General features: G+C 46.7%; 1 protein-coding gene across 20 annotated transcripts in view; it reads right to left on the bottom strand.

Annotated features, from left to right (window-relative positions):
* The window catches only part of CYFIP2 (cytoplasmic FMR1 interacting protein 2), a 133,283-nt gene that overhangs the window by 82,779 nt on the left and 30,318 nt on the right, over window positions 1–20,186 (bottom strand). For all 20 annotated transcript variants that reach the window (XR_012414313.1, XR_012414314.1, XR_012414315.1 and 17 more), the window contains exons 5-13: window positions 19,349–19,450; window positions 15,531–15,712; window positions 13,285–13,381; window positions 11,795–11,923; window positions 8,286–8,390; window positions 6,305–6,396; window positions 4,367–4,484; window positions 1,279–1,398; window positions 648–773 (exon numbers count right to left, since the gene is read on the bottom strand). Coding sequence is in view for 17 of the 20 variants with exons in the window: in XM_073994657.1 (XP_073850758.1) it covers window positions 648–773; window positions 1,279–1,398; window positions 4,367–4,484; window positions 6,305–6,396; window positions 8,286–8,390; window positions 11,795–11,923; window positions 13,285–13,381; window positions 15,531–15,712; window positions 19,349–19,450 (1,071 nt within the window). In the remaining 3 variants the exon portion in view is untranslated. The remainder of the gene's footprint in view (window positions 1–647; window positions 774–1,278; window positions 1,399–4,366; window positions 4,485–6,304; window positions 6,397–8,285; window positions 8,391–11,794; window positions 11,924–13,284; window positions 13,382–15,530; window positions 15,713–19,348; window positions 19,451–20,186) is intronic.

The following is a 20,186-nucleotide window of genomic DNA, read 5'->3' as shown; positions in this document are numbered from 1 at the left end:
TGGTTCCATATTGAAGAACATTTAAGTTGTTCCATATATTTCGGTATTATAAACAACACTGTGATAAATATCCATGTACATATATCTCTGCACAGTTGGCTTATTTCCTTGGGATATATTCCCAGAAGAAGAACTTGGCCAAAGGGTATGCACATTAAAAACGAGAGTACATATAATCAGATTGCTCTCATAGAAAGCCTATAAAATGTAGACTGACCACTAAAGACATGAGAATGTCTATTTCCTGCAATTTAACTTGCAACAGGCATCACCCAGCTGTCAAATCTCTGCTATCCTGATGGTAAACACTGTATCCCATCTTATTCCAATCTGTAGCTCTTTGACCACTGATAACTTTGGGCATTTTTCATACCTCTTTTAGCCATTTGTGTTTGTTTCTTCTGTTGGTTTCTTTGTGCCCATTTTTCCAGTGGAATGGATGTTTTTCTTTGGATTTTTAAGAACAGAATGAGTTTCTAATCAATTCTGAGTAACAGAATAACTTCTGACAAATTAATTTAGATGGGAGGACAGGGAAGAGCATGCAAATTGGGGCAACCAATGTTGTTTTCTTGCTCAGAACTACGCAGGAACCACCATGAGCTACAGCCTCAGGGACAGAGGGAGATGCAGGGAGTCTCACCTACCTCAACGAAGGCAAATTTTTCCTCACTGGTGTAATTGTAGCGCGTGGCTCTCTCATATTCTTCTGCAGTGCCAGGACAGTCCTTGTTGCAGAACTTGTCTGTGGGATGAACCAGCTTCCAAGAGTACTGGGGAGAGTGGAAACAAACCAAATGTCCATCAACTGATGAACGGACAAACAGAATGTGGAGGATCCATGCAATGGAATATTATTCAGCTGAAAAAAAGGAATAAAGTACTAATTCATGCTACAACATGAAAAACCTTGAAAGTATGCAAAATAAAAGAAGCCTGACACAAAAAGCCACATATCATATGATTTTATTTATGTGAAACATCCAGAATAGGGAAACCTATAGAGGTAGAAAGCAGATTGCTCAGGGCTAGGGAGATGGGAGGGGATATAACACAAGGCTTCTTTTTGAAATGATGAAAATGTTCTAAATTTGACTGTGGCTATACAACTCTGTGGATATACTAAAAACCGACGAACTTACACTTTAAATGGGTAAATGGTACGGCATGTGAATTATAACTCCATAAATCTGTTAAAAAGACAGCGCTAGGGGGAGATGGAGGCAGATTCCAAAGAAAGAGAGGTCAGTGTGAGGCCCTCTACCCGGAGACACCTACCACCTCCATGACGTGGGCGCTCCACTTGGATAGAAGCTGCAGACCCCGCAGGGCTAAGTCAAAGAGCTCGCGATACTCCTCGTCTGACTTCTGGCTGTCCAGCCCTGAGCCCGTCACCACCTGGGGAGCATCAAGTGTCATACTCACGGTCTATGTGCCTGACACTTTTATATGTTATCTCATTGATTCCCCCAAGAACACTGCAGGGAAGTGCTATTATTACATCCCCTTGACAGATAAACTGAGGCTCAGACAAGTGTCTTGCTGAAGGCCATGTGGTTTATAAATCACTGAAGGTTTGGGTTCAGGTGGTGACGCCAGAGCCCCACTCATAACCACCCTGGAGTATTACAGGGCAGCAATTTTCAAACTCTGACCGCATTCACTGTAGGAAGTGCACACTATATGGTAACTCATGAACATATATCTACATACAGATATTAAATATAGGTATGCAACAATTTTTTTTCTTTTTTTTTTCTTTTAGAGACAGGGTCTCACTGTGTTGCCCAGGCTGGTCTCCTGGGTTCAAGGAATCCTCCTGCCTCAACCTCCCAAAGTGGTGGGATTACAGACGTGAGCTGTCACACAGAGCCTCAACAATATTTTTTACAAAGCAATCTTACTCTTAATATATGGGATTCCTTCTGATTTTCTATTCTATACTTATATAAAAATGCTAATCACAAACACTAAGTTGATTTCACAACTCATCAGACATGACTCACAGATTGAAAGGCAGTGGATAAACATCTATATAATATTCCACAATGATACAGAATATGTGCATATGCACAAACTTACTCCGTGTGTGTGTATATGTACATACACACATATACATATACAGCCAGTCCTCCTTATTGGCGGATTCTGTATTTGTGAATTCTCTTACTGGTTAAAATTTATTTGTAACCCCAAAATCAACACTCATGGTGATTTCTCAGTCATTTGCAGACATACACCCACTCCCAGCTGAAGTCGGACAAAGTGACTCTGCCTTGTTTCAGCTCTCATACAGTAAACAAGTGTCTTTTTTGAAGTCTACTTAGTGCCATGTTTTCTGTATTTTTGTGCTTTTAACTCCAACTGCTCAATTTAAAATGGCCCCCAAGCTTAGAGCTAATGCGCTATATAGTGTTCCTCTGTGCAAGAAAGCTGTAACATGCCTTATGGAAAAAAAAAATACGTGTTCTAGATCGGCTTTGTTCAGGCGTGAGTTATCGTGCTGTTGGTCATGAGCTAATGAATCAAGAGTAGAGATCACATCAAGTGTCTTCAAACAGAAGCACGTATAAAACAAGGTTATATAACGATCAGTTGATGAAAATGTTGTGACCAGAGGCTCACAGAACTGTAACTCTGATTTCTTCTTGGGGCAATGATTTAGTATTTGCTACTTCAGAGTTCATGACCACTTTACAGAACTCCTGTGAATAATGAGAATCAACATGTATAGAGCATATAATTTTAAAAAACATCTTTGGCCAGACTCATTCTCAGACCACATCAAAATGTGAGTAGGAATTAAGAGCTCTGGCGGGGGGCAGTGGCTCATGCCTATAATCCCAGCACCTGGGGAGGCTGAGGCAGGAGAATCATTTGAGTCCAGGAGTACGAGACCAGCCCGGGCAACATAATGAGATCCTGCTTCTATTTTTAAAAAAGAAATAACATATTAAAAAAATTTTTTTAAAGAGCGCTAGCACTCAAAATAAGTTATTCCTGTAACTTCAGTTCAATTGATTGGTACATATGTTTAGAAAGCTAAAGGTCTGGGCTTGACCTTGGTCCCTGTGGGCCACAAGTCTAATGACTACAAGTCATGGTCTAATGGCCACAACTCCTTGCATTTGTCAGACTGTCCCCATTTCAGGTACGTTGCTCTGTGATCAAAGGCATCTCCTGAGTTGGGGTTTGTAAAGCAGACTCACCACGGCTGTTAGCCACATGGTGGAAGCAGTGAGCATACGTGGGTCAGTGCACAGTCACCCACGAGTGCTATGTAATAAAGGAATCTGAGTCACAGGATCAGTGTTTTTCTTTTTTTCTTTTTTTTTTTTTTGAGACGGAGTCTCACTCTGCCGCCCAGGCTGGAGTACAGTGGCCAGATCTCGGATCACTGCAAGCTCCGCCTCCCGGGTTCACGCCATTCTCCTGCCTCAGCCTCCCGAGTAGCTGGGACTACAGGCGCCCGCCACCTCGCCCGGCTAGTTTTTTGTATTTTTTAGTAGAGACGGGGTTTCACCGTGTCAGCCAGGATGGTCTCGATCTCCTGACCTCGTGATCCGCCCGTCTCGGCCTCCCAAAGTGCTGGGATTACAGGCTTGAGCCACCGCGCCCAGCCAGGATCAGTGTTTTTCAAACAGCATATTCATGTGTTAGGAGGGTATGTATGGGATGAGAACCAGAAGAATATATACATCCAAATACCAGTCTTCGTTGGTTCTGGGATGGTAGGATTTTATGTGATTTTCTCTCCTTTTGCTTATTTGTGTTCTTTCCTGAGGTTTGTGCACTGATCATGTCTCCATTAAAAAAAAAAGTTTTTAAAAAAGGAAAAATTAAGTGAAATGTAATTATTGGTATTAGTGGAGATTTTTATGACCTTCATCTGCCCTTAAGTATATTAGTGATATTTTTTTACAATGATGATTTATTGCTGTGTAGTTTAAAAACATTTAGGTAATGTTATGAGTATGCGTGTTCTGTTTTCTTGCCATCCAGCGTGGCGATGGTTTGCATCACTTACCACATACAGGCAGAACTAACCATCACCATGCCTTTATTATCTGCCATATCTTTTAATCCTCTCAATGAACCTTTCAGGATAGATACTGTTATCACCTTCATTTCACAGATGAGGAAACTGAAGCAGAGAGATGTTGAATAACTTGCAAAGGGCAGCAGCACCACTGGAATTCACCCCAGTCTGCTTGGCTCTAAAACCCCTGCTGTTGGCCACTTTACCCTCCTGCCTCCCTCCCTCCTACTCTCCAGTGTTCCGTGGATCCACGTTCTTTCCTGGCTGCTCCTTACCCCTTCTGGCCCTGGGCCCATGGGCCTGCTTCCCAGCAGCCTGTGTGCTCACCTCACTGTTGCTGTAGCGAGCAAGCTCGGAGATGAAGCGGATGTGGTCATCCCGGATCTGAACCATCTGCTCACAGATATTGTACTGGGGGCTGATGCTGCTCTGGGTACACGTCCACCTGGGTAGAAAATTACGGGGTCGGAGAGGGTCCCAGCCTCAGGTGCCTGGGTGGGACAGGCATTAGCTGCTCCTGGTGCTCAGCCCACATGGCCAACTCCCCTGGGTAACACCACATGGTATCCCAGCCGCCTCAGCAAGAGAGCCTGCTAAGTCCAACACTGTGGGAGCTTCAGGCCTAGTGGAACAGTCCTTCCTCCTCCTCCTCCTCCTCCTTGGGGCTAGCCTCATCTAGGACCCAACTGCAGGCCTTTCCAGATACCTGGTCCATAATACTTACCAGTAATGTGAGAAGGGAGGGAAGACAGCGTCTCTAGGGCTACAAAGGGGTGGAATCCAAGCACAGAAAAAGCAAGGTGGGCAACCTCCAAAACCAGCCTACCCACTCTGACAGCACACTCTGCAGCTGAAGCTGGCTTTGGGGGGCCTTTGGGCTGAGATTGCGGAAATCTGAATGTGACTGTGCCTCTTTTCCAACAGTGCCCTGGCAACATGGAAGCACATGTGGTGGGGGAAGCCAGGGTCACTCTGAGACATGGGGGTGGCCCCTCCCTCCACCCACCCCCTCTACCTTTCGCCCCCTTCTCTCCTTCTCTCTCCACTCTCTTTCCTCCTTCCCTCTGCCTCTTTTCCACTCCTTGTGAAAAGATGTCATTAGGAAAACCATCCTAAGTCAGAGAGGAAATGAATGAATGAACATCTTCACTCTCCATGCCCAAGAGAAAAACCACCACCCCCTCTTCTACCCTCAGGTGCTGGTGACCCAGCAGACAGACGAAGCACAAGCACCAGACAAGGCAGAAAAAAGATTCTAGGGAGAATTTAGTATTTCAGAAGGAGCCCTGACATACCCCTCATAAGAACAGCAGAACAGTGACAGCCTTCCTCAGGCCTCCCTTCAGTATCACTCAGAGAGTTACCTGTGGAGAGGGGAGCGCCCGGCCCCTCACACCCCGCCCCCGTCACTCCCCCAGCCTCTGCTCCCAGCCAGCTTCAGCGGGTCGGGAAGTCAGGCAGGGGGCTGAGGAATGAGTTCAGCATTCTCCATTCCCTGCTTTTCCTGCAAACCCCCTCACGCGCTGGCAGCCAGAGGGTGATGAAGCGACTACGCGAGCTTCCTTCGGACACTCATTTGCAGAGGCTCCAGGCAGATGCAGTTCAAGGACACTCCATTTCTATCTTTTTAAGATGCCAATACACTCACCCTCGACTAAAGGACAGCTGGTTCCCCTCTGTGTGGAAAAGCCACAACTCTGGGTGAGAAGCACATAGAAGGAACCTCCCTAACAGCCTCAGAGACCAAAGGGGCAGCCGAGGTTGGAGCCCCCCAATTTCAGTGAGGCACTGACACCCCAGGCCTTTGCACAGATGACCTAGAATTGTGGTTTATCAAGTGGCTGAAGGTGAGGCTGCCCATCCAATTCACGACTCCACGATGGACTTAGCACACGGTCATGTAACCTGAGAGAATCAGCATGAGGAGGAACAACGCCACCTCTCCTCACCAGACCACTGAGGGCTGGCCACTCCTCCAGAGGAGGAGGTGGACTCCTGCTGTCCTGCTGCAAGGACGTGCGAGTCACTGCTGGGCTGGACAAGGGGCGTGGCTGTGCTCTGAGCCCTTTTGAACCTGGCAGCAAAGGGCGGATACAAAAGGGCTCAGAGCACCCTCGCGGCTCCCCTCCGGCCGGCGCCTGTATTCTGATGGAATCCACCTGCCCAGGACTCTGGGGAGGGAGGAGGGGCTGAAGTGGCCCCTCGGCTCCCTGCCCGGGCTGGGCATCCTTGCGGGAGCCGAGAGACATTACGGCAGGCACTCACTTGGACTTGTTCTCTTCATAGTGAGCACTGGTCTTAATGTATCTGGCCAGCTCTATCTGCATGTCGCCGAAAAGGGGCACCACCTGCAGCTGCTGCAAAGGAAGCAAACACAGCTCGTGAGATGCTGAGGAGGGGCTGGGGCGGCCGCCTTCGCTGCCACCCCACCGGGGGAGGCACGCCTCTGTGTATGCCTGGGGGCCGACCCCTAGTTTCTGCTTCCAATGATGCTACCATGTGACTCTGAAGCCAAAAGGAACCCTAGTCGTGTACAGGTCCTCCCCTACCTCCAACCAACTCTATGTTCTAGGCAATGGAGCCCAGAGAGGCAAAGTGACTTGTCCAAGGTCACTCAGCCAACAGCATGGGTGAAGGCCAAGGACTGGATGGACGGCTGTCCAGTGCAGGGTCCTTTCTGCTCCAATCTTCCCTGGCTTAAAGCATCCTTGCTGCTATGAATTCTGGGCTAGAAGCAGGTGTCTGAGTGCTGTTAGTCTTCCTGAGAAAGTCTGTACTTTCAGAGCAATTAAAATCATAGTAATACCTAACATCAGAGGGCAGACAACTCCAGACCAAAAACCAAGGCAAATGGCAGGGAGGCTGGTATTTATCGTGTGCTTCTCACGCACTAGGTACTACGACAAGCACTTTAAAAACAGTATCTCAAGCCATACAAGAGCGCTGTGAAGCCTGTACTATTATCTTTCCCATTTCAGAGAAGAAACCGAAGCTTAAACAGCTTAAGTGATTTTTCACAAAGTCAACCAGCTAGAAGTCAAGAAGCCAGGATTATACAACCCAGGGCTCTGAGTCATCTATTGTAACCCCACTGAATCCTCCAGGCAACCCTACAGAGCCCATACCCTTGGTATTCACATTTTCCAGACTTGGAACTCAGTTTCAGAGTCAAAAAAGATTTAGCGACTTTCCCAAAGTCATCCACCTATTAAGTGGCAGAGCCAGACTTATACCCAGGCCTGCCAAGGGAAGGGTTGTATTCTCTTTCTTTGACCCTCATCTCATTCATGCTGACTTAGGAAAGATTTTGCAAGGGTCTCCCAAAATGAGCCCTATTTTCATTTGAGGCAACTCTAGAGAAAAGTAAAAGTTCCACCCTTGAAAACAAGCAAAGCCAAGGCACAGGATTCCTCTTAGTGACTTATGTTCCTTTTCCTTAACCTTGAAGAGTCAGTGGGACTCAGGCCCAATCTAGTGCCCTGCATGTCACACCACTAAGGAATTTTGCTGTGAATATTAATCTGGGCTTTCCCACGTCTGACCTCTCAGGCTTGCTCCAAGCCCACAGTGCCCAATGCTAGAATAAATTGAGAACATGGGAAGTTAATTCCAAAGTGTAAGATTCCTCCGCAAAATTCTAAGAGGCTTAGTTTAACTGCAAATTTTTAAAGATCTGGAGCCAAAAGATCAACTCTCAGAGGCACTGAAATAGAGTGAGTAGATGACGGATGTTGCTGAGGCATTCTCTCCAGAGGTAAGGGCAAGCTGAGGTGGCCCCTGGTGTACCAGGTGAGAGCCTGTGATTTTACAAATGTCAACCAATTTAAAATCCAGTCTTTAATCATTCTACTTCTGCGAGCTCTGATTTATACTGGAAATTAGAGCAGGTGCTGTCTTCTGGGATGCACCTCTTTAAGTGACAAGGGACTTCAGAAAAAAAAAAAAAAAAGCAGCATTCAAAAAGAAGCATAGGGCCTCCTCCTAGCCAAATCCCAGCTGAATCCTGAAACTTGGAACTATGTGTGGCTTTCATGCAACAGCCTTCTAGGGCATAAATGCCTCCATCGATGGCAGCTGGAGGCCCTGCTGTTCTATTCTCTCCCTCTTCCTACTCTTGGGATCTTTGGAGCCACAGCTCAATTAAAAAAAACTGACAGTTTCCTGGCTCATTTCATCCCTTTCCCCCAAAGACATCTGAGCTCTGGTAACCTCAGCCCTCTGCCCAGCCCCAGCCCCAGTTGCTGACCTTAAAGAATTTATCAATTTTGCTAAGATTAATTCTCTTCTTGGCATCCAGTTTGTAAATGTTACTGACATTTCCATCCATTAGGTAGAGGCCAAAGCCCATCACCTAGAATGAGAAGGAGGCACAGCATAGAAACTAATCACATCTGCTGGAAAAGTTTAAAAACAAAAATGTAAGTCTGTATATGTCCTACACACACACACACACACACACACACACCCCCACACACACACCCACACCCGGTAGAGACGCACATTATATTATAAACACCTATGCATCTTCAAATAAAGGCAGGAAATAGAAGTCTAATTTCAACCAGAAATTTAGTGTATTACTATGGCAGCTACTTCTTCAGCCCTTACTATGGGCCTGAGTCTGTGCTCAGAGCATTAATAAGCATTATTTTCTCAAGTCAAGTTCTCGGCAATAACCTTGTTCTACAGATGAGGAATCAGAGACACAAGGAGGTTAGACAGCTCACTAAGGCCACACAGCTAAGCAGCAGAGACAGGAGCTGAACAGAATCTGTTGACATTTCCGCATTTAGATCTTTCTGAGAGAAAGGGCTGCTCCTAGCTCCTTGCTGTATCCCAGGGTGTGGCGCAACACAGGCATCTGATGAATACTTGAACAGGTAGTGAATGTGAAAGTATCCACCTCTTTCTCCACAGAAAGGACAATGTAAAGATTTCCAAGAGCTGCTGGTGACTTTAATTTAAAAAAAAAATCTTCCTGAATTTGCCCTCTGAGTGGGTTGACATTCTTGATTCCAACCCTTCTAACAGTTTCTTGAATGCTGGCTTGGCTTGTTTTGCTCCTTTTAAAATGTATGCAGAAGGGGACCTGAGCAGCTGTGTGACCGTGAGAAAGTCACTTCTCTCTGTGCCTCTATTTCTCATCTGACATGAACAGGATGCAGCAGGGTACTGCTAGGGTTGCTTCCCCTGTGGGTGCATTTACTTTTTTTTTTTTTTTTTTTTTGAGATGGTCTCACTCTGTTCCCCCACCACGCCGCCCAAGCTGGAGTGCAGTGATATGATCACGGCTCACTGCAGCCTCAACCTACTGGGCTCAAGCGATTCTCTTACCTCAGCCTCCTGAGAAGCTGTGACTACAGATTCACGTCACCGTTGGCTAATTTTTGTATTTGTCTATAAAGATCATGTTCCACTGTGTTGTCTCAAACTCCTGGGCTCAAGTGATCCTTCTACCTTGGCCTCCTAAAGCACTAGGATTACAGGCGTGAGCCACTCTGTGGGTATATTTTGTTCTGCAGAATGAACTTCATCCTTTTCTGCGTAAGAGCAGACAGTGCCCGATGGTGGCATCTGAGTTCACTAATACAAACTACCCATGTGGCAAAACCATGTGAAGGCCAGATTGAAGAGGGTGGGGAACAGAGAGGGAAGAAGGCAGGGAAGTCCGGGTGTGGAACTCTAGAGAATGTGAAAGCCACATTAAGACTACTTGGTGGGCTGGTAGGTAGTGACTTAGCTTGTGGAAAGTCTACAGCAACCGCTCAGGCAGAGCACCAGGGGTGAGAGGGGTGTGTGAACTGTGACTGGCTTCTCTGGATTTCTGACGGTCGGGAGCAAGCCAGAGTGAACAAGTCTCAAAGCCACCCAGCCCTGCAAACTTAACTGAGGTACTAAGACATGTAAGACAGGAGCACCAACACGGGGCTGGGATTCTCAGAATAGCAGGAGAGACACTGAAGGAGGAAAAAAAGGAAAAACCACCAGAATGTTGAGAAGTGAGGATCTGGGACAGAATCAAAAGGGGCTCTGCAGCGTGTATAAAGAATGGGAAAAGGCTGTTCACGTCAGTGCTACAATTGTGAGGTATCAGTTAGAGACAACCTAAGCTAACAATGGAATAATGGCTAAGGAAGGCTCATGGAAATCACATTATTTCACAGCAGCATAACATCGCCAAATAAATTTAGCCACATGAGATAAAATGGATACATGGTCATGCAGATTGCAAATTTTGAAAATATATAAGCATAGCAAAAAACTTAGAAGGACATATATAAAAGTGCTGAAAGTAGGCCAGGCGCAGTGGGTCATGCACGGAATCCCAGCACTTTTGGAGGCTGAGGCGGGCAGATTGCTTGAGCCCAGGAGTTCAAGACCAGCCTGGCCAACATAGGAAGACCTTGATTCTACAAAAAATTGTTTTAAAAAAATAGCTGAGTGAGGTGGCATGTGCCTATAGTCCCAGCTACTCAGGAAGCTCAGGTGGGAGGATCGCTCGAGCCTGGGAGTTAGAGGCTGCAGTGAACCACGACTGTGCCACTGCACTCCAGCCTGAGAGACAGAATGAGACTCCACCTTGGAAAAGAAAATGCTAAAAGTGTTAATTCTTGGTGAAGAGATTGTGAGAGATTTAATTTTTTTTTATGCTTTGCTGTATATTCCAGATTTTTCAAAACAATAAATATGACAATTCTGGAATGAAACGTGTAAACTGATGAAACAATTGTGATCACTTTGGCAAAATGTAGCAAAAGCTTGAAGATTTATTTTGTTTTCTAGTATGGAGATTCCTTAAAGAACTAAAAGCAGAATTACCATTTGATCCAGCAATCCTACTACTGGGTGTCTATCCAGAGGAAAAGAAGTTATTGTATGAAAAAGACACTTGCGCACATGTTTATAGCAGCACAATTCACAATTGCAAAAATATAGAACCAACCTAAATGCCCATCAACCAACAAGCAGATAAAGAAAATGTGTTCTATATACACATCAGGAAATACTACTAAGCCATAAAAAGGAACAAAATAATGGCATTCACAGCAACCTGGATGGAGTTGGAGGCTATTATTCTAAGTTAAGTAACGCAGGAACGAAAAAACAGAATGTTGTATGTTCTCATTTATGAGTGGGAGCTAAGCTACGAGGGTGCCTAGGCATAAGAATGATATAATAGACTTTGGAGAATTGGGGACAAGGCAGGGAGGTGGGTGAGGGACTATACTTTGGGTACAGCGTACACTGCTTGTGAGACAGGTGCACCAAAATCTCAGAAATTACCAGCAAAGAACTTTTCCATGCAACAAAAAAACACCTGGTCCCCAAAAACTATTGAAATAATAATAAAAAAAAGGTTTATTCTGTTTTTCCCTTTGAGCCAGCAAATCCTCTTCTAGGAAGTTGGGCTCGACAAAAAGATGTGCACAAAAACTGCTACAAGGGTGTTCAATGAAGTTTAGCAAACAAATATCCAACCACAGGGGATATGTTACAGGACAATGTTCCAAAACAATGGAATACTTGGCAGTCATTAAACATAACATTGTAGAAATAGCCTTAATGACATCTGGAAAGGTGACTATGGTATATTATACTATAGGAAAGGAACAAGTTACAAACCATTCTGTGCAGTAAGATCTGTATCAATGTTTAAGAAAAAAAGAAACATTGTTTTTTAAAAAGGATTTTTAATAAGAAGAAGGTGAGAGGGTAAGCCCAGGCCCCATGGGTGTGGCCTCAAGGGCGTTTTACCTTGAGGAGCATGTGTTTCTCACTAGGGGTCAGGTACATCTTGTTCTCGTAGTAATCCACGCAGATATTGACAATGTCAGCCAGCAGCTCCTCATAGCCTGGGATCACTTCCAGTTGCTGGTGGAGACACTGAACAGCAGCGCCACCCTCAGGTTAGGCAGCGCATGTATCCTGTGCCCTCACCTGCACCCCTGCAGAAGGCCCACAGCTGGCAGGTGTGGTCCCCACTGATGGCCAGGAATCACAGCTCCAGGGAGGGCAGCCTGCATGCCAGCTGGCACCTGATGCCTGAATCCTCTCCTTGATGTCCCCACAGTACTCCTGCACACCTCCCATGGCAAGGAACTCATCCCCCTATTTAATTCCCCGGCATTTCTGATGGTTAGAAAGTGCTTTCCTGGCCTGAGCTAAAAAGCAGCTCAGTTTTACAGCAATAGGCTTCTTGTCATTTCAGCTCAGCTTGGAGGACGTGGGTTTATCTAGGATGTCTTCTCAGACAATGGCAGCAAAACCCCACCCGGGGGAGGAGAGCTGGTGGTGGGGAGTGGGGCAGGTGTCTCCCTCCCGGCAGGACACAGCAGTAGAAAAACATCTATTGGAGAAGGGTCTGAGGTCCCCACTCCAGGCCCTTTCTCTCCAAAGGGACCAACCAGGACCCTGCAGGGTATGCAGAGGAGGACACTGCTGGTACTTCCCACAGGCAAGAGAAAGAAAACCTGAGGCCTCAGTGACTGAACAGCTTTCTGCAGTTAACAAAGAGTGGCGAGGGCCCTGTCAACCCAAGGGCCTCTGTGATATGGATTTGAGCGTGAATACCCTTGGAAGATGGAGGATCCCCTCAGTTTTGTCCTGAGTCCTGCAGACATTCTTGCTAGAGCCTGTTTAGGCTGAAGTGACAGAAAGCAAGACAAGTGATGCTTGTCTTGCTTATGTTGGGCAAAATGGGAAAATGGCAGCTGAGGGGAGTGCCCTGGCAAACCAGTGGTAGCAATAACAACTATGTCTTCCTAGGCCCTGAACATCTGTCAGGATCTGCATGCTAAGGACTTTTCATATACTGGTATCATTTATTTCTCACAACAGTCCTATGAGCTGGGTTCTCATAATATTCTCAAAATAACAGACCCATTTTACAGAAGAGGAAACTGAGGCTTAGATTGGCCCCAGGTCTTACAGAGTGGGTCAGTGGTGGTCTAGGATTAGAAAACAAGGCTGCCTAACTCCAGACCCCACGTTCTCAACCCTGATGCAGGGTCAGAGCACTGGCTGAGAGGGCTTCACGAGAATGACAACTGGAGAGGGTGAATGGGCCACCTGGGGTTGGGAGGAGAGATTTAAGTCCTCAGCTGCATTTCACTCTCACGGAGGGCAGCGGAGACGGAAGCTGCAGACCGAGCTTGTCTGCTTGGGCTCGTGGTCCACCCAACCTCTACATGCCTGCCCGTAACCCCGAGACACCAGGTCAGGCCTAACAAGGAGTCTGCCCTCACCTGGGTGATCCTGTTGTGGTTGGCCAGGAACATGGAAAGGTTCTGCGACTCCTGGATAGACTGGGGATCCGCCATCTTCCGCAGGAACTGTGCCGCCCTGAAACATAGATAGTGGGCGCTGCAGAGAGGACTGTCCAGGCACAACAGCCTAAACCATGCCTCACGGGCTCCCATGCCCACCTAACCCAGAGTGACACCATCTTGGAAGTTAAAGAGCTCTGAATATCCCAGGCAATGCTAACGTCGAAACAGTGTGTTCTGAAGTCATTTGCTTTGGGGCTGTCTACACCCTTGTAATAAGGACCCCTTAAATTAAAAGGCGGGAATGTACTAAAAATCTCTGAAATCTCAGATAGTTTAAGGGGAACTAGCATCCCATCAACCAGCCAGGAGTGGTGAAACAGGGAGTAAAATGATATCCTTGTACCCTCCTGTGACCTCCAGTGAGGCTGCATGGTAAGTTACGGAGAAGCAGCGCAGGTAGGATGCTAGAATGCACTTGTTGTGTATTCCATTATTTACAGGAAAACTTCAACATTTCCAAAGCAAAGCACTGTATAGAAAACAGAAGTCTATGGAACCTCACAGAATTGCAGGTGATGGGATGACGGGCACAGGGAACACAAGCAGGACTTGATGGGAGAAAGGTGCGGCTGCCTGACTTCCCAGCCTAACCTGGAGATGGTGCCACCTGTGTCATCACGAACTGTGAAAACAGACAAGACACCCCGTCTTGCTCATGACCTAGCTGGGCTGCAGAGAATCTCATTTGCGGCCATGACAGAAGCAGTCTGGCTGCAGCTGGGGAAAATTTGGTAGAAGATATTATACAATAAGCTACCCATAAAAAGCACTTTGGGAGGCCAAGGCAGGCGGATCACAAGGTCAGGAGTTCAAGACCAGCCTGGCCAATATGGTGAAACCTTGTCTCTACTAAAAATACAGAACTTAGCCAGGCACGGTGGCGGGCGCCTGTAGTCCTAGCTACTCTGGAGGCTGAGGCAGAAGAATCGCTTGAACCTGACAGACAGAGGTTGCGATTGCACACTGCACTCCAGCCTGGGTGACAGAGCGAGACTCCATCTCAAAAAAACAAAACAAAACAAAAAAACTTTGTAAAGTTGTCAACTTCTAAGTCAGCCTTGAGACGGGGCCCTGCCTGCTGGACAGCACCAGATGTCACAGCTGACTCAGGAAGGTAAACTTGTGAGAATCAGTCTGTTTTCTCTGGTTACCTTGCAGCCCAAGAAGATGCCTTTATCAGAGGCACAGCAAATCCTTCTCAAGAGACTTCTGGGTGGCTGTATACTGGTTTCTGGAATGACTCCTCCCCCACTTTCAGTCCTTTTTGTTTGTTTGTTTTAATTAAAAAAGAGAGATGGGGTCTCACTATGTTTCCCAGGCTGGTCTCGAACTCCTGGGCTTAAGTGATGGGCCTGCCGTGGCCTCCCAAAGCACTAGGATTACAGGTGTGAGACACCTCTCCTGGCTAATCTTTTTAAGAGCTGGCAGAGACCCTGAACTCCAAAGGCGAGCAACCATCCCATCAGCGTATCCCCACCTCTACACCTCCAGTGACTGACAGGAGGTTTAGCATATGACTCAAGCTGAATCAAAGGCAATCCTCCCTGGGAGGATATTCAGAGTTCCAAATACTAATTTGGAAGAAGCAGCATCCCGTCCTTCCTTAGAAGCTGGGGTTGCTGCACTGGCCTGAGGAAAGCTGCTGGAAGACTCCACGGACCTGAGAATGAAGCCAATGTAGAGGAGGAGGTCGAGCTGAGAGCTGGAGGCACCCAGGTTAACATTATCATCTGAGTGCCTGCGTGCAGGTGTGCCTGGACTTTCTGTGAGCCAATTCATTTCCTTCTTCTACATACACTGTTTGAATTGGCTTTATGATACTTGCAGAAAATGACTAATGTAACCATTCTGTGATGATCTTACTGGTTCCATATTACATGGGGCAACGTAAAATGCTGCTGCTCCACAGATGGGGGAATGAGGATTTGATTCTATCTTGAGACATAAAACTCTTCAAAGATTAAGTTCTTCCAAGGCCCAGCTCTATGCCCTGTTCCTCAAACCACATTGAATCAGGCCGAGCCCTGCTGTGTTTGGGAGATGGCTAGTTTGGTACCAAAGAAAGAGCAGGTGAGAGGGGCTCCATCCTCTTCCTCCACTTGGCAGGCAGCCCTGGAGGAGGGGCCCCGCTGGGGAAAGGGAGAAGGGGAGGTTGCCCTGACCTTTTGTAGGCAGAGTGGTCATTCTTGACGCTGCACTTCATGTTCTTTAGCTCATCTAGGACAGCAAACATGTTGATGAACTTGCCCAGGGTCAGGAGGTAGGCCTCAGAGACAAAGTCCTTCCTGCGCTCGGCGTGGCACAGCCGCTTCACCTCGCTGCAGAACCGCTCGATGGCCTTGCGCTGGGGGCAGAGGGGCAGCGAGTAAGGTCCCCTGGGGCGGCTTACTATGCTCCCTTGTAGGGGCAGGGTGCAGGCTCCTCTAGGGCCTTCCTTAGAGCCAGCCCTCTGGAGAAAGGCAAATCTGCCAGGCAAATTTTCTCAGAGGAGTCCTTAAATCCAAAGCTGATTTCTAGAGGGGAGCCTGGAACCTGCCCCCAAGTGATTCAAATCAATGCATTCATTCAACATACATTGGCTGAGCATTATGTCTTATTCATTTTGGCATTCCCAGCACGTAGGACAGTGTCAGAAACCAGTCAATAAGGTGGTAGAGACCAAGAGTGAGAGAGACATACAGAGAGAAAAAGAGGTTCATTCATCCAGTAGCTATTTAATGGCCATCTACTATGTGCCAGGCATCATTCTAGGTCCTGGGGCAGAGCAGGAAACAAAAGAGAAAAGCAGACAAGCAATGAAATTCTGCCTTCAGGAGCTTACATTCTACTTTTTTTGTTTGTTTGTTTTTGAGACTGAGTTTCACCGTTACCCAGGCTGGAGTGCAGTGTCGCGATCTCGGCTCACTGCAACCTCCGCCTCTCAGGCTCAAGTGATTCTCCCGCCTGAGCCTCCCGAGTAGCAGAGATTACAGGCACACACCACTATGCCCAGCTAATTTTTTGTATTTTCAGTAGAGACTGGGTTTCACCATGTTGGCCAGGCTGGTCTTGAACTCCTGACCTCAAGTGATCTGCCTGCCTCAGCCTCCCAAAGTGCTGGGATTACAGGTGTGAGCCACCATGCCCGGCCTAGGAGTTTACATTCTAATGAGAGAAGACAGAAAACAATGCATAGATCTATTAGAACGTGGTATGTGCTATGGAGAAAAACAAAGCAGGAAAGCTTGAGGAGAAAGGCTCAGAGGGGTTCTCCTTCTAAGGAAGAAGATCAGAGATGGAATCCTCAAGAAGTGACTTTCAGGAAAAGAAGCTGAAAGAGGAGGAAAAAGAGGCATACGGGGTAACTTAATGGTCAGTGTGAAGGCCCTGAGGCATGTTCCAGGGATGGGAAGGAAGCCAGGGTGGCTGAACTGGAGTGAGTGCACCAGGAGACAGAGAGATGAGGCCAGGGCACTGGCTCTTGTAGGCCTTTGTGAGGGCTTGGGCTTGGGCACTGCATGAGTTGGGGAGACATGGGAGGTTCTGAGGCCAGAAAACATGGCCTGAATTATATTTTAAAAGAGTCCCATTGGCTGCTGTGGGGAGAACAGACTGTAGGGTGCAAAGATAAAAGTGAGAGAATAGTTAAGGGGGTATTTAAAGGCTTAAAGGTGGGGTTACCATCTGACCCAACAATTCCACTCCTAGGTCTCTACTCGAGAGACATGAAAACATATGTCCACACAAAAACTTGCACATGAATGATCAATGTTTCTTCATCCTAGCCCCAAAGTGGAAATAAACCAAAGTCCATCAACTGATGAATGGATAAATAAAATATAGTACATCCATACAATGGAATAGTATTCAGTCCTGAAAAGGAATGAAATTCTGACACATGCTGTAACATGGATGATCCTTAAAAACATCACACTAACTGAAAAGAGCCAGATGGACACAAAAGACCACATGTATGATTCAGTTTATATGAAATGTCCAGAATAGGCAAATCCATGGAGGCATAAAGTAGCTTAGTGGTTGCCTTGGGCTGGGATGTGGGCGGAGATGAGGGTATTATGGAGTGACGGCCAAAGGGTGTGGGATTTCTTTTTGGGGTAATGAAGATGTTCTAAAATTGATTGTGGGCCAGGTGTGATGGCTCACGTCTGTAATCCCAGAACTTTGGGAGACCAAGGTGGGTGGATCATTTGAGGCCAGGAGTTTGAGACCAGCCTGGCCAACATGGAAAAACCCCATATCTACTAAAAAAAAAAAAAAAAAAATACAAAATTAGCTGAGTGTGGTAGCACACACCTGTGGTCCCAGCTACTCAGGAGGGACGTGGAGGCAGGAGAATCACTTGAAACCAGCAGGCTGAAGTTGCAGTGAGCCGAGCCAGTGTCACTGCACTTCAGCCTGGGCGACAGAGCAAGACTCTGTCTCAAAAATAAATAAATAAATAAAACTGACTGCGGTGATGAATGCACAATTCTGTGAATATATTAAAAACTGCTAAATTATCCACTTTAAATGGGCAAATTATATGGAATGTGTTAAGTATATGTCTATAAAACTGGTACCATACATTTTAAAAGGCAGTTGAACAGCAACAACAAAACAAGGCTACTGTAGTAACCCAGAAAGAACAAGAAAGAAAGAGGAGGAAGAAAAGGAAAGCAGAGAAGGAATGGGGAAGAGAAACGATGGCCCCGCTTGAGCTCCACTCCGCTTCCATAGGCCTGAGAGGCCCAACCAGCCAGTCCGTCCTTTCCTTCAAAGACTAAGTCACACTTTCTCCTTCCAGAGTCTAAGTCCAACTATACTCTGTGAGGATGAAAATGGTCCATATATGCACTGTCCAATACGACAGCTACCATCACACAAGGCCACTCAGCACTTGCAATGTGCCTAGGATTACTGAGGAACTGAATTTTTCATAGTGTCTCGTTTCATTTTTTTCCAACCTACCTCATGCTTTGATTTAAAAATTTTATTTTTACTCATGTTTAGCTTTTAATCTTTATGTTTTTCATGTTGTCACTTTTTAATTAAGGTAAGTACCCACATGTGGCTAATGGCTATGGCACTAGACAGCATAGTTCTAAATTATTCCAGATCCTCCCTTCTGTAAATACCTCTCATCAGGGGACTCTCAGTTTCACACTCAATCAGTTTCTGGATAGTTCTTCTCTCTTGGCCCTGCCTTCCCAAAAAGATTTTGGGCTCCCGAAGGCAGGTCCATGATGCTAACAGCCGCTGCAATTTGTGAAACCTACTCTGACCAGGGTCCCACTTGGCTCTTTACAAACAGACCTCATTTATTCTCACCATAAACCTGTGAAGCAGGTCATTTTCAAGGTGAACAACCCCAAGGTGTCAGAGACGTTAAATAACTCACAAGCACACAGTTCGAGAGTGAAAGGGCCAGGGATGTGACTTGGGCTTCTCTGCCTCCAAAGGCCGCCCAGGCTGCATACCCATACCCCACCTTCCCATTTCCCTCACACCCAGGCCCTTCATTTTATTTCTTAAACACAGCAAGCTCCTTCCAGCCTCAGCCTCAAGGCTTTTGCCTCCGTGATACCTTCTGCCTGAAACCCTTTCCTCCTGGTCACCACAGGTCAGTCTCTCTCTCTCGAGTCCCAGCTCAAATGCCACCTCCTGCGAGGCTGTCCCTAAAGCAGCACCCACATCACAGGCACACCCAGAATTTTTCAAAATGTTATTTTACTCAGAGAATTTATTATTCCCTGAATATTAATGTGTATTGCTTATTGTCTGTCTCTCCTCCTACACAAAACACACTCACATACTCACTAGGATGAAAATCACGAGGGCGGGGAGACTCATCTGTCTTGCTCACTCAGGGGTGTGTAAGGCACAGTCAAAAAACATTTGCTGAGTGAATAAATAACATGGCAAAAAAACTGCAGACCCCAATGATTAGACGACTAGGGGTCTTTTCAGTTCTCCAGATGCAGAACTGCCCCTCCCCACTCACCTGAAAATACATGAACTTCATGAGCTTGGTGACCTCCGGCTCCAGCACCTCCACTGTCTTCTCATAGATCTCTACTCGGTTGGGCTGCTCGTTGCATTTCACCTGTGGGGGACGGTAGGGGCACACACATCCTGGTTTGCCCAGGCAGTCCTGGTTCACAACTGTTGTTTTCTTACTGTTTTTTGTTTTGTTTCATTTTGTTTTTGAGACAGGGTCTTGCTCTGTCATCCAGACTAGAGGGCAGTGTCATGATCATGGCTCACTGAAACCTCAACCTCCCAGGCTCAAGTGATCCTCCCAACTCAGCCTCCCAAGAAGGTGGGACTTCAGGCATGCACCACCACATCCAGTGAATTTTTGTAGTTTGTGTAGGGATGGCATCTCACTATGTTGCCCAAGCTGGTCTTGAACTCCTGGGCTCAAGCAATCCTCCCACCTCAGCCTCCTAAATTGCTGGGATTACAGGCATGAGCCACCATGTGCGGCCCTGTGGTCAAAATAGGGCTCTTTTTCACTCTCAAATATACCTGATTTTGGATTATAACTGATCTGCTCATCCCGGTGAGAGGAGATTTGGGTAGCCCCTGCTTCACCAGGATGGCAGGGGGCAGAAATGCTCCCCAGACACTGGCTGCAGGAAAGGAACCAGTTCGTCCCAAGAACAAAACCCTCCTTCCTTCTTCTCAGTTCTGTGCCCTGTCCGTGAGCTACTGACATGTTCATGTTGATCTGCAAGCTCTCCCTCCTTCAGTCTTTCCCCTGTCCTCACTCCAGCAGGGTCCAGCTGGATTCTAGGTAGAGAGAAATGTTCTTTCCATTGTTCTGGATACACCTGGGA

This window comes from Macaca fascicularis, chromosome 6, assembly GCF_037993035.2.
Source record: "Macaca fascicularis isolate 582-1 chromosome 6, T2T-MFA8v1.1".
Taxonomy (NCBI): Eukaryota; Metazoa; Chordata; class Mammalia; order Primates; family Cercopithecidae; genus Macaca; species Macaca fascicularis.
The sequence above is the reverse complement of the archived record's forward strand: the minus strand, read 5'-3'. Positions and strand labels throughout refer to the sequence as shown.